Below are 11,887 nucleotides of genomic sequence, written 5' to 3'. Positions count from 1 at the left end.
GCAAAGCAAGGTTGAGTTAGGTAAGGAAGGAAGGAAAAAAGTGAAACAGTTTCACTTTAAAGAGGGCACAGGGGAGATTTGCCTGGGTTAGAGTGCATGTCTTATGAGGAAAGGTTGTGTGAGCTAAAGCTTTTCTCCTTGCACAAAGGAGGATGAGAGGAGTCCTGATAGAAGTGTGTAAGATGATAAGAGGCATTGATAGAATGACAAGTGCCTTTTTCCAAAGGAGGCAGTGGCTAACATGAGCGGGTGATTTTAAGGTGATTTGAGGAAAGCGTAGGGGAATGTCAGGTTAAGTTTTATTTTGCACAGAGTGGTGGGTGTGTGGAACGTGCTGCCAGGGGTTGTGGTAGAGACAGATACCTCAGGGACTTTTAAGAAATTCTTAGACAGGCACATGGATGAAAGAAAACCGTTGTGTGGGAGGGAAGCGTTAGATTGATCTTGGCATAGGTTAAAAGGTTAGCACTACATTGTGGGCTGAAGGGCCTGTACTGTTCTATGTTCAATGTTTTTTAAACAATGAAGTATATGCTGGACTAACAAGTGGTTCTAAAAGTGGTCTTGCAATTTCAAATACTTGAATGCAAATAGAGACCAGTTGTACCAACAGGAGAGTTTGTCTTATCTTATCCATGTTATCGGTTCTCATGATACGATCCCGGTATTGAATCTCACTCTTTACTGAGACTAATTATAAAAGGGATGGAATGAGCTTTGGGACGTGTGATTTCCAGGACAGAGAAGAGCAAACGACAATGCTGGGGCTGTTTGTCCTCCTTCTGCTCTCAGGTAGGGAATCTCTCCTCGAGTGAGCCTTGTTCTCGTGTTGGTTGCTCCATGTTCTAACCTGTTTGTGTCTGTCTGTTCCTCTCCCTCCTGATGTAGCTGGTGCTGGGAGCTCACACCCAATAGGCAAGAGCATCGTGCAGTTACGTGGGATGATCAAATGCATCATTCCAGACAGCAGCCCAATACATCAATTCGTTGACTATGGATGCTACTGTGGGTACGGCGGGTCTGGGACTCCAGTGGATGAACTAGACAGGTAGGTCGAGAGAAAGGACTCTACAGAGCCATCCTCCTGTACCTAATAAAGTGGCCACTCAGTCTACGTTTGTGTTCTGCTATTGTAGCACATGCAGTGCAAGGTTTGACATCTTGTGCATTCAGAGATGCTGTTCTGCTCACCACTGTTGTAACCATAGAACATTACAGCACAGAAACAGGCCTTTTGGCCCCTCTGGGCTGTGCCGAACCATTTCTCTGCCTAGTCCCATTGACCTGCACCTGGCCCATATCCCTCCATACACCTCTCATCCATGTACCTGTCCAAGATTTCCTTAAATGTTAAAAATGAGCCCGCATTTACCATTTCACCTGGCAGCTCATTCCACACTCCCACCACTCTCTGTGTGAAGAAGCCCCCCCCCCAATGTTCCCTTTAAACTTTTCCCCCTTCACCCTTAACCCATGTCCTCTGGTTTTTTTTCTCCCCTAGCCTCAGTGGAAAAAGCCTGCTTGCATTCACTCTATCTATACCCATCATAATTTTATATACCTCTATCAAATCTCCCCTCATAACATGTGGCTATTTGAGTTACTGTTATCTTCCTGTCAGTCTGCCCATTCTCTGACCTCTCTCATTAACAGAACCGCCTCTCACTGTATTTTCGTGTTTGTTTTTCACATCATTGACTGTTGTGTGTGAAAATCCCAGGAGATCAGCAGTTTCTGAGATACTCAAACCACCCCATCTGGCACCAGTATATGGTCAACATCACTTAGATCACATTTCTGATATGTGGTCTGAACAACAAGTGAACCTCTTGACCCAGTCTGCGTGCTTTTATGCCATTGAGTTGCTGCCAGTTGATTGGCTGATTAGATATTGCATGAATATGCAAGTATAGAGGCACACCTCATATAGTGACTATTAAGTGTGTACCTCATTGAAGGCCATGGCTAGCTTTTAGCCAGAACACTATTGTCATTCACCTGCAGAAAGTATGGCTGGTGTAGCGCTGCAGCTATTAAAACTGCTGTCACTCAGCTCCAGCGACCCCAGTTCAGTCCTGGTCTCCAGCATTGATTGTATGGTCTTTGCACATTTTCTCTATGACCTCCCGGTGGCCCCTGTTGGTAGGTTCATTGTCCACTGAGTGGTCAAAACTGAGGGAAGCTGATGCCGTTGTGGAGAGAATAGAATGGGATTAGTGTGAATGGGTGCTCGATGGCTGGCACAAATTAGATGGGCTGAAGGACCCCCGAGAAGCTATAGGACTGGACCTTCAGTGAGCCTTCTTCACATTTAATATCCCAATATGTATCCCCAGCACTTAGAATATTTTGGGAGTCTTTTTAAGCCACTGGCCGACCATGTCTTGCTATTCTTGAGTTTTGGAGGTTACAATGCTTGCTGAGTCGACATGAATACCTGTCATCTCTCCTGGTAAAAGTTAGTTGGGACATTTTTTCGAGAAGTATTTTACTTATTCCTTTTTGTTGTGGTTATCTCAACTTAGACTTGAGGGTAAAGTATGTAGAATGTGGTCACATCTTCCTTTTCAGGTTGGTATCTGGTTCAGCATTATCCTCAGTAACTATACTGCACTGTAACCTCTTTAAAATGCTTTTATAATGCTATTTACATTAAATACATGCTTGTATTTATCCACATTTTATTCCATAGCTGTCCTTTAACCTCTAACTTTATTTTCATATAATTCTTTCTTCTTTATGAATGTTGAATGCTGTTGTTTTTGTTGCATGTCGTGCCAACCCACCACAACAAATTCCTAATAAATGTAATTGTATACTGTATGGCCAATATAGTTGATCCTTGATATTGCCCAGAGGTCCATTCAGGGTACTGGTTCCATAGAGTTGGTGATGAAAGTGGGGCTCAGTTTAAGTCAGGCAGATCATGGGTAGATAAGTACCTTTTGTGTATTTTATGATTTATAGGTCATCAATAAAGTGGAGGCATCTTTCAAAAGAGAGCTAGAAGTTGCGGAAGAACTTTTCCTTTTAGGCATGGCATAGAAAGAAGTCATGCAACTAATGGTGTAACACAATAACCTTGGGTCACTTCAGTCCACACACCGACTCACAAGTTAAATTTGCCATAATAAGATGGAAGGCAAATTTGTGGCATGTATACTAGATAGTTTTCTAAATCAGTTGAGTGAAAGGTTATTTTAAATCTATTGCTGCACCATAAGAAAGGACTAATAAAAACTCACCCCCTTCCCTTCATTACTCCAACCTTATACTCGTCCTCATTACCCCACCTTGTTATTCAGGCTGCTGCCCCCTCCTTTCCAGTCTTGATGAAGGAGCTCGGCCCAAAGCATCAACTGTCCATTTCCCTCCACAGATGCTGCCTGGTCAGCTGAGTTGCCCCACTATTTAGTGTGTTGCTCAAGATTTCCAGCATGTGTCAGCATTTACTAAAAGTTGGGCGAAGGGGGGAAAACTAGTTCTACTATTTGTGGGAAGAAATATGTGTAAGTACATTGGAGTTCTGAATTTAATAATACTAATGTGGGAACTTGCTCATATATAGGGGTGCCAGCAAGTCAGATGATTGTTCACAGTTACATTCTGCTCTGGTGTCTAGAATATGCGTTGCAGTCTTGGAGCATTGAATAAGCCAGTTAGGTCTGACACCATAAATCTAAAGACATAGGAGAGGAATCCAGCCCATCAAGTCTGCTATGCCATTCAGTCATGTCTGATTTATTTTAGCTCTCAACACCATTCTCCTGGCTTCTCCCATATCCTTTGACACCCTTACCAATTAAGTATCTGTCAATCTCTGATTTAAATATACCCGATGACTTCCTGCACTGTGGCAATGAATTCCACTGATCCACCATCTTAAGGCTAATGAAATCCCTCATCTCTGTCCTTTTATCCTGAGGCTGTGCCCTCTGGTCCTAGACTCCTGCTCATATCCCCTCCATGTCCACTCTGTCTAGGTCTGAAGTGAGGGAAAGTTTCTTTGTTCAGGAAGATGGGGAATCTTTGAAATTCCCTACCCCTGAGGCTGTGGAGCCTCAGTCACGGAGTTCTTTCAAAGCAGTGATTGATAGATTTCAGGATAACACAGAAATCAGGGATATGGGCTGATGTAGAAGATCTGGTACATTCTTGACGAGTGGTGGAGCAGACTGAAAGGAGAGGAAGGTCAACTTTGACCCCTGTCTTAAATTCTTATTTTCTATCTGTAGAGGAGAACATGAGGAAGCAGCTGGTTGTCTGAGCTGTTGCATGTTGGTCTATGGTGATCCTACGCACTGCACAATCCACAGAGACCGATAAATGAAAAACTGACTACATAAACAAGGGTCAACCTGAAGTGTTGGACTTGTCAGAACTCCTCTCCTCATTTCTGCCTGGGTCCCAGCAGTTCCTGGATCCAAGCAGCTACATCCAACAGTGAGTCTCCTAACCACCTCCCCTGGTCCAACACACATTGGCTGGCCTCAGATCCCCCCTGGACTTTACACTGCAAGGGATGTTTGTGGAGTTTTGTAGTATAACTTGAGATGTTCTGCCACACATTTTTCTGACATAACCTATCATTTTGCAGGTGCTGTCAGACCCATGACAACTGCTATGGTGCAGCTGAAAATATTAAGGACTGCACACCTGTCTTTGACAATCCTTACACTGAGATCTACACTTATACCTGTTCCAAGAATACCGTCATATGTAGCAGTGAGTATGGTCCAGAGCGGTCTCTTTCTGTTATCTTTATTCAGAATCAGAATCAGATTTACTCCCATTCACTTATTGTATATGATGTGAAATTTGTTTTGGAGAAGCAGTACAGTGCAAAGGTATAAAATGATTACAAATAAACTGTGCGATAAAAGGAGTATCTAGGTACTGTTCATAGGTTCATGGACCAATCAGAAATCAAATGGCAGAGCAGGAGAAGCTTCTTCCCTGTAGAGGTAAGTGAAGAAGGATCTAGTACTTTCCCTGGTGTATACAATGAATACATTTTTCTCGGGCACCAGCCAAGTACAGGTATCGATTTTAATCGACAATTTGATGACAAACTCTGTCATCTTTATCAGGGATGATGCCCAGGCAAGTTTAGTCCGGTGGTATTTATACTCCCATTATCCGTCCCTCCTGATTGGTTAGTCCCCATCCAACCAGGTTTCTGCTGTCCCACCTTGTTTGTAATTGAATTCCAGTTCTTACTTAGAGTGAAACCTTTGTCTTTGTTAAAATTCTTTTCCTCTAGCTTTATTTCAAAGGCGTCCTTCACCAGGCGGTCCCGAAAGCCATTGGCACGGTGCAGTAGTTTTGTGCCATCGGAGTCAATGCTATGGCCATTGTGAATGCAATGTTCTGCCTGTGCCAGCTTTCCCAAGTTGTTGAAGGGTGGTCTTTAGGCTCCTATAGCTCCTCCCTGATGGTAGTATTGGGAAGGAGCTTTCCCAGATGGTGAAAGTTCTTAGTGATGGATGCTGCCTTCTTGAGACACTGCTTCTTGAAGATGTCTTCAATGGTGTGTTGGATGTGCATGCCAATGGCAAGGGCCGCATTTATTGTCCATCCCTTGGTGTCCCTGAGAAGATGGTGGAGAACCGTCTTCTGGAACAGAGGCAGTTCTGCCAAGATTAGGTTGTAGTCCAGGATTTAGACTCGGAGATGTTTGAGCGAGGGGTCATATATTCAAGTTGGGAAGGTCTCTGATTTGGAGGGAACCTGCCAGTGCTTAGGTTCTCATCTTCCAGTAGCCTTTATCCTTCTGGCCAATGGTCGAGCTCTCAAATGCAAGAGGTGCCTGGGACTCACACATTTAAAAATTGTCTTTAAAAGGGCTTGGTAAATTCTGGTTTAGTGCATCTTTGACATTTTCCATATCTTGTTTTTCAGGTAAAAATAACAACTGCGAAATGTTTATCTGTGAATGTGATCGCAATTTAGCCATCTGCATGTCCAAAGTAAAATTCAATCCGGAAAACGTGAACATAGACCAGTCCCACTGTAAATAACGGCTCAGTGTAGACATGTCTGTATAATATACAGCTGGAATTTAACGTCCGGATTGTATTGTGCTTTTTATTTCTCTGGATTCTCAACTTCATTGATCTGCAATATTAACTATCTTAATGTGATCAATAATCTCATTTACATCCATCAATCCTTATCCTGTTTTCACATCCTAATGTTACCTGTGCCAATCAGGAGTCTAAAGATCTTCAATCTTCCTCCCAAATGAAAAGTTCTGGCTTGTGTGTCTCTTCCCAAAACTTAAGCATCTTGAGGAATTTCCTCAGGAGCCTCTCCAGAGCAATCAAATCCTCTCTAGACTGAAGTAACCAAGACTGTTTTCATGTAGCAGTCAATGTTTTATAGAACAGTTTCCTGCTCATATATGTTAATGTAGACTAGCTTCATGGTTGCCTTGTTTAACACTTGTAACACCTGTACTGCCATCTTAAGGGATCCATGGATTTGTACACCAAGGTCCTTTCGTTCCTCAGAACTCCACAAGGTCCTACTATTAAGTATGTGCTACTCTCATTCGACCTGCTGGAGTGCATTATCTTGCGGTTGATGTGTGGAACTTATGTAAATATCCATTCATTTACAAGTGGTTCCATTCTGACTTAGCCCCTGTCATATGTTTAAATTTCTTTTCCCAGAACTTCATTGTGCAATATTTTATGATAAACCTTCTCAGTAGTGATTCTCAGTGACACAAGGCACAAAGTACTGGATGTGTATCTTCTATATCTATTAAAAACAGTCTGGGAACAGTTAAACAAGCCTGGTGTCACACTTCTTTTGCCTCACACTACAGCACACCAAGCATACACTGGAGCTCTCTAGAAGTTTTCCAGCCCACGGACAAAATTTGGGCAGGATGGCCGACAGAACCTGCTTCCTCCCTACCCACAGCTTCATCCCTCATGGATTGTTCCATGCATTTCAAACTATAGCCTCACTCAGGACATACTTTGGGGAAAATTTTCTCATAAATAGTTCAATATATATTTGCAACTTTAAAGCCTAAGCCTGTTTTGGTTTTTGCAACTTGGAGAAAGGCCACAGGAACTCACTCCTGTTTTGTCAGCTGACAGCTGTGAGATAGAAGGCACAAAGCAAGAGGGAATTGAGGTCATGGTGAGAGTGAGAGAGTGAGGGAGAGTGAGAGAGAGAGAGGGGGAGAGGATTCATATATCTGAATCAAGTTTATTGTCATCTAACTGTACATATATACAACCAAAGGAAACAACTTTCTTCCAGACTATATGCACCCGCAAAACATACATCACACACAGCACATAAAACAAAATATTACTATAAATAAGCTAATAAAATATAATTCAAAATGCATTAGTCCACAGCACAAGTAAACGGTAGCAGCTCAGTGGTGGCGGACTATTCACTAGTCACACAGCCTGAGGGAAGAATCTTGTTATGTTTTTGTAACTTGAAAGACAAAAAAAACTAATTGCAAGAAAAAGATGAGAGCCTAGGAGAACGGGTCTTAGTTTTGTTTTTACTTTAAGCGAGGCATGCACATATGATGTGGTGACGTGATAACGTACTGTATGCCATTTACGCACTTTTACATATAATGCAAAATGAATTACTTAAACAAACAAAACATGTTTAATCAAAATGTATTTACAATATTACTTGGGTAATACTGAAATATTAAATATACAACACTGTTCCCTGCTTAGCTGTTAAGTCCAATAGAGAATGTATCTCAACTATATACACAGAATACTATATAATACAACTATTGTATACAGACATCCACAGCATAGTCAATTTTAAATTGTCCTATTCAGGTTTAAAGATTTAATTGCTGTGGAGGATTTCTTACTCTGTTGATGTTTGTCCATGGAATGAGGCTAGGAAATTCAGTACGCAACTCGTAATTAATCGAAGCTCACACTTTATTGTCTCTGCACAAACAGTAATGTAACTATGTTGACATTGACTCCAGCCAGCAACTTCGAACATAAATTCTACTGTTCTCTCTGCACCAGTACTTACTCGGACAACTTGTCCAATTTAAAACACTGGAATAGGGGATCTCCACTGGCCAGATGATCGACCCTTTCTTCTCCCAGTCCCTGGTGTGGGGGCTCTTCTTTGTGATGGTTGGTCTCTTGAGGGAGACACTCGAAGTGTCCACTTTTATATTCGTTCCTTACCAATTCAAATATTGCATTCCAGTGTCATTGGATGTAGGTCATCTGGCTGACCTTTAACACCTTTTTATTGGTTCTGCTCCAAGCCAGCATCCATTTAGTGCCCTCTTCCCAGCAAGTGATAGTCGGTAATTTATGGACAGGAAAAATGATCTTCAGCCTAGCAAATTACCTGAAGCAACTTTGTGTCTAAAACACGGAAAGCAAAGCCATTTCATCTCACAAAATGAAAGATGTAAAACAGTTCCACACAATGACAGCCTCCATCTCCAAACACCTGGAAGGAACAAAGGCGATTGGTCTGACTACTTCCACTGTCCTTGACCCATCCAAGTATGACATTTTCTTCCATATTTTAAATACCCGATGGCCAACAGCTCTGTGGGGTAACATCTTCCTCACAAAGGGGTTGTGGTCTCTCTGCTTGGCCATTGAGGCTTGTGGCTGTGAAACAATCTCAGGTTCTGGGACCTCCTCCATGATGGTGGTGTGAGTTGACTCTGGTCTGCAGAAAGTGGTTCTGACGGCACTGGATGCCTTTCTTCTGGACCTATTGTCATCCCAAGCAGTGAACGGCAAGCTTCACTGGATCATAATGAGTGAGTACAGTGTCTGACGTCACTATTTCTTTTACCTTTTAGAAAGACACCTCAAACTGCTTTGTCCATTGTCATTTCTTCCTGATCTGTAGCGATGAGTTCAAGGGGTGGAGGACAGTAGCTAGGTTTGTCAGGAATCTGTTATAGTAATTGACAAATCCTAAAAAGGACCACAATTGTGACACATCATTTGACCTTGAGTCATCCAGCAGTGCTTGAATTTTCTGAGCATACTTGTGTAAAACTTGTGCGTCAATGGTGTGACCAGAGTAAGTGCTGCTTGGTTTCAAGAATTCACTTTTGTTGCATCATGCTCTGAGCTCATAATCTTCTAATCTTTTTAACTCTGTATTGAGATTTTGGAGATGTTCCTCGTCATCCTGACTGATGATAATGATGTCATCCAGGTAACACTGAGGGCCTGGCCAGCTTTGCATCACCTGGCCCATAGCTTTCTGCCAGAGTGTGGAACAGATGTTACTTTAAAAACAAGCCTACTATAGTGACAAAGTGCCCTTTGAGATGAGACACTTTGGACCCTTCTTCCATCTCTATCTGTTTGAAAACAGCAGTCCCGACTGGTTGCATTGAGTCGGTCAACAGATCGATGAGGAGGGCAAAGTTAGGTAGAGCACAAGAGGGGCGTGAGAAGTTTATCTCGGAAGGGACGGTGTCTGTGAAGGAGGGTGAAACCCCAGTTTCAGTGCGGATCTGGAGAGATACTGGGGCTGTGTATTCAGCAGTGAAATTAACGAGTAAGCCTGTAAGTGCTGAGGACCCGCCCATAGATGCCAAGATTTATCCCGCATGCGCAATCACTCGCAGTATGTCTAGAAAGGCGGCTGAGAAAGGAAACAGTTTAAATGAGTCCAGTGTTGATTTAGCAGAGACGTTTTTACCGATCTTGTACCAGGAGAGGTTAGAGGATGGTAAAATGGAGAATAGTGGAGCTAAGGAAAGTAAGGGAGACGAAGCAGATTTAGTGTTGTCAAGGAACGAAATTTCGAACCTGGTTCACAAGATACCCCTAGGTGGACACTTAGGAGTGAGGAAGGAGGTTATAGAGGCACAGAGTAAAGATGAGGAACAGATAAGGCAGTTAGAAGGTCCAGGGTTGAACACGGATGATCTGTCTGGTGAGGAATTTAAGAGTGTTCCCAATGATGTAAGGGTAGTCCTAGATGAAAAGGATGCTGCTACCTTGAGGGAGTCTGCTGGGTTAGCAGACGAAATTGTCTTAACCCACAAGGTTGAGTTTACTCCGAAGGGGAGTTGCCCAGAGAGCAACTGGGAGGATCAGGGGAACTTAGAATTTGAAAAGGGGACTGGTATTGAAAGCCTAGAAGAGGCAGATGTCCCGTTTGCTTGTGATCAGGATGTGAAGGATGTGGAGTCACAGGATACTGAACCTAGTGTTGAAGCTCAGGAAAAATCTGAGGTATCTGATTTAGTTGAAAAGAAATGCAATCCTTTTGGGTCAGATAGACTTGGTTCAGTGAAGAAAGGGTTAACTGTGGCACCAGGAGAAAGTGAGAATTCTCAGTCACTTGTGTTAAAAGTTAATAATGAGATGAAAGCTGGTGATGTGAATATTATTGAAGAAAAAGGGAAAAGTATTGTTCCTAAACTTTTGAATAAAGAAAATTTAAAGTCGAGTTTGGTGTCAGAACTGTTGACAAAAGTGAAGGGACCGTTAACTAAACAGTGGCTTGTTAACAAGGTGCCTGTGAATCAATTACAGTTTGTTTTGGAATTTAAGGATAAACAACTTGGTGATGTTGTTCAAGGATGTGATTTGGAGAGACAGAACTTAAAGTGTTGTTTTGACCAAGAGGGATCACCTGCAGATGTTAAACTGGAAACTAACAGAATTAAAGATCCTGAAGATAAAATTAATGACCTGCTTAAAATTAATGAGTGGTGTGGAAGTTCAGCAAATGGGCTTAGTTTGGAAAACATTGGTGATAAGCTAGCTCATGGGAAAGGAGTCTGTGAAGGCCTGTTCCAAGCTGGTGAGCACGCTAACCACGTGAGAGTTAAGTGGAAAAGAGGCAAGGGTTGACCAAATGCCACTTTGAATAACAGGATCTGGTTTTGCGGGAATTTGATTTTTTTTTTGAACAAAGCATGTGAATAATAAAGACAACATCATGGAAGATTGAATGTTAAGTTTAAAAGTAAAATAGAGATTAGTATTTGCACAAATTTCTGTAATGTACCACAGTATAATCACACATGTATTGGTTCACACTTTGTAATATACACCTAAGCTAAGAACACAATCCCTGGGTATTTTTGGCTAACATGAAAAATAAAAATAGGAGGTTATTAAGTTAGAGTCTGTTGTTATAGGAATTCGATATTAAAATACAACATGTAAAGGGGAGTAATTGCTGATTGTTTATCCAGATATTAATTTGAAAGTGTATCTATTATTCTTGTAGTTAAGACCACTTCTGTATCTTGTTAAACTCTGTAATTCAGTAATATGCTTTATTAGTTAATTTTCACCCTGGTGAAAATTTCCAGAAGGATGGGGGTGTTATGAGAGATGAACAGACCTGATGGACAATGGGGTGCAGAGTTAACCATTCCCAACCCCCCTCCTGAGAACTACGAACTATTGCTGTTGTTATGCTGTTAATGAGAGAGAGAGATAAAGCCCAGGCAAGAACATTTGCTACAGATAAGAGGGGGAGAGAGACTGTTGATTTACTGTATTATGACTCTTCCTGGATTATTTACTTTCCACTACAAGGACTTTGCTTTGCTCGTTAACATTCCTCGGGAGATAGCAGGAGTGGCCTGATTTGATGGACACAGTCATTCAGAGTTGATGGATAGCTGAGACTCGTGAGTAGGGATAAAAAGACAGGTCTGGAGAGACACCCTTCAGACACACCAGTGGACACTGATTGAGTGTTGGGAACCCACAGAAAGGTGGGGGCTTTGGAGACCGAACCAGGAGATCGGTCAGTAAAGCTCACAGTGTTACAGCAGGGCCGGTGGGGACTTGTGTGTGTGTCCACTCATGCCAGAGTGACGAGTCCACCACAGAAGAACGGTCTAGCTGAAGACCAGAGTGAATGA

At 42.3% G+C, this 11,887-nt stretch overlaps 1 protein-coding gene across 1 annotated transcript; it reads left to right on the top strand.

Annotated features, from left to right (window-relative positions):
• The first annotated feature begins 660 nt into the window (after positions 1 to 660).
• Positions 661 to 6,797, top strand: LOC140738250 (phospholipase A2-like). Its single transcript, XM_073065403.1, has 4 exons — positions 661 to 792; positions 889 to 1,048; positions 4,598 to 4,725; positions 5,902 to 6,797. The coding sequence occupies exons 1-4, from the start codon at positions 711 to 713 to the stop codon at positions 6,018 to 6,020; spliced, it is 489 nt and encodes a 162-aa protein (XP_072921504.1). The 5' UTR covers positions 661 to 710; the 3' UTR covers positions 6,021 to 6,797.
• Positions 6,798 to 11,887: the final 5,090 nt, after the last annotated feature.

Source organism: Hemitrygon akajei, chromosome 14, assembly GCF_048418815.1.
Source record: "Hemitrygon akajei chromosome 14, sHemAka1.3, whole genome shotgun sequence".
Classification (NCBI taxonomy): Eukaryota; Metazoa; Chordata; class Chondrichthyes; order Myliobatiformes; family Dasyatidae; genus Hemitrygon; species Hemitrygon akajei.
The sequence above is the reverse complement of the archived record's forward strand: the minus strand, read 5'-3'. Positions and strand labels throughout refer to the sequence as shown.

Coding starts and splice junctions, on each gene's coding strand:
- LOC140738250 (XM_073065403.1), top strand. CDS start 711: ATGAGCTTTGGGACGTGTGATTTCCAGGACAGAGAAGAGCAAACGACA. Junction 793..888: donor TGTCCTCCTTCTGCTCTCAG/GTAGGGAATCTC, acceptor CTCCTGATGTAG/CTGGTGCTGGGAGCTCACAC. Junction 4,726..5,901: donor GAATACCGTCATATGTAGCA/GTGAGTATGGTC, acceptor CTTGTTTTTCAG/GTAAAAATAACAACTGCGAA.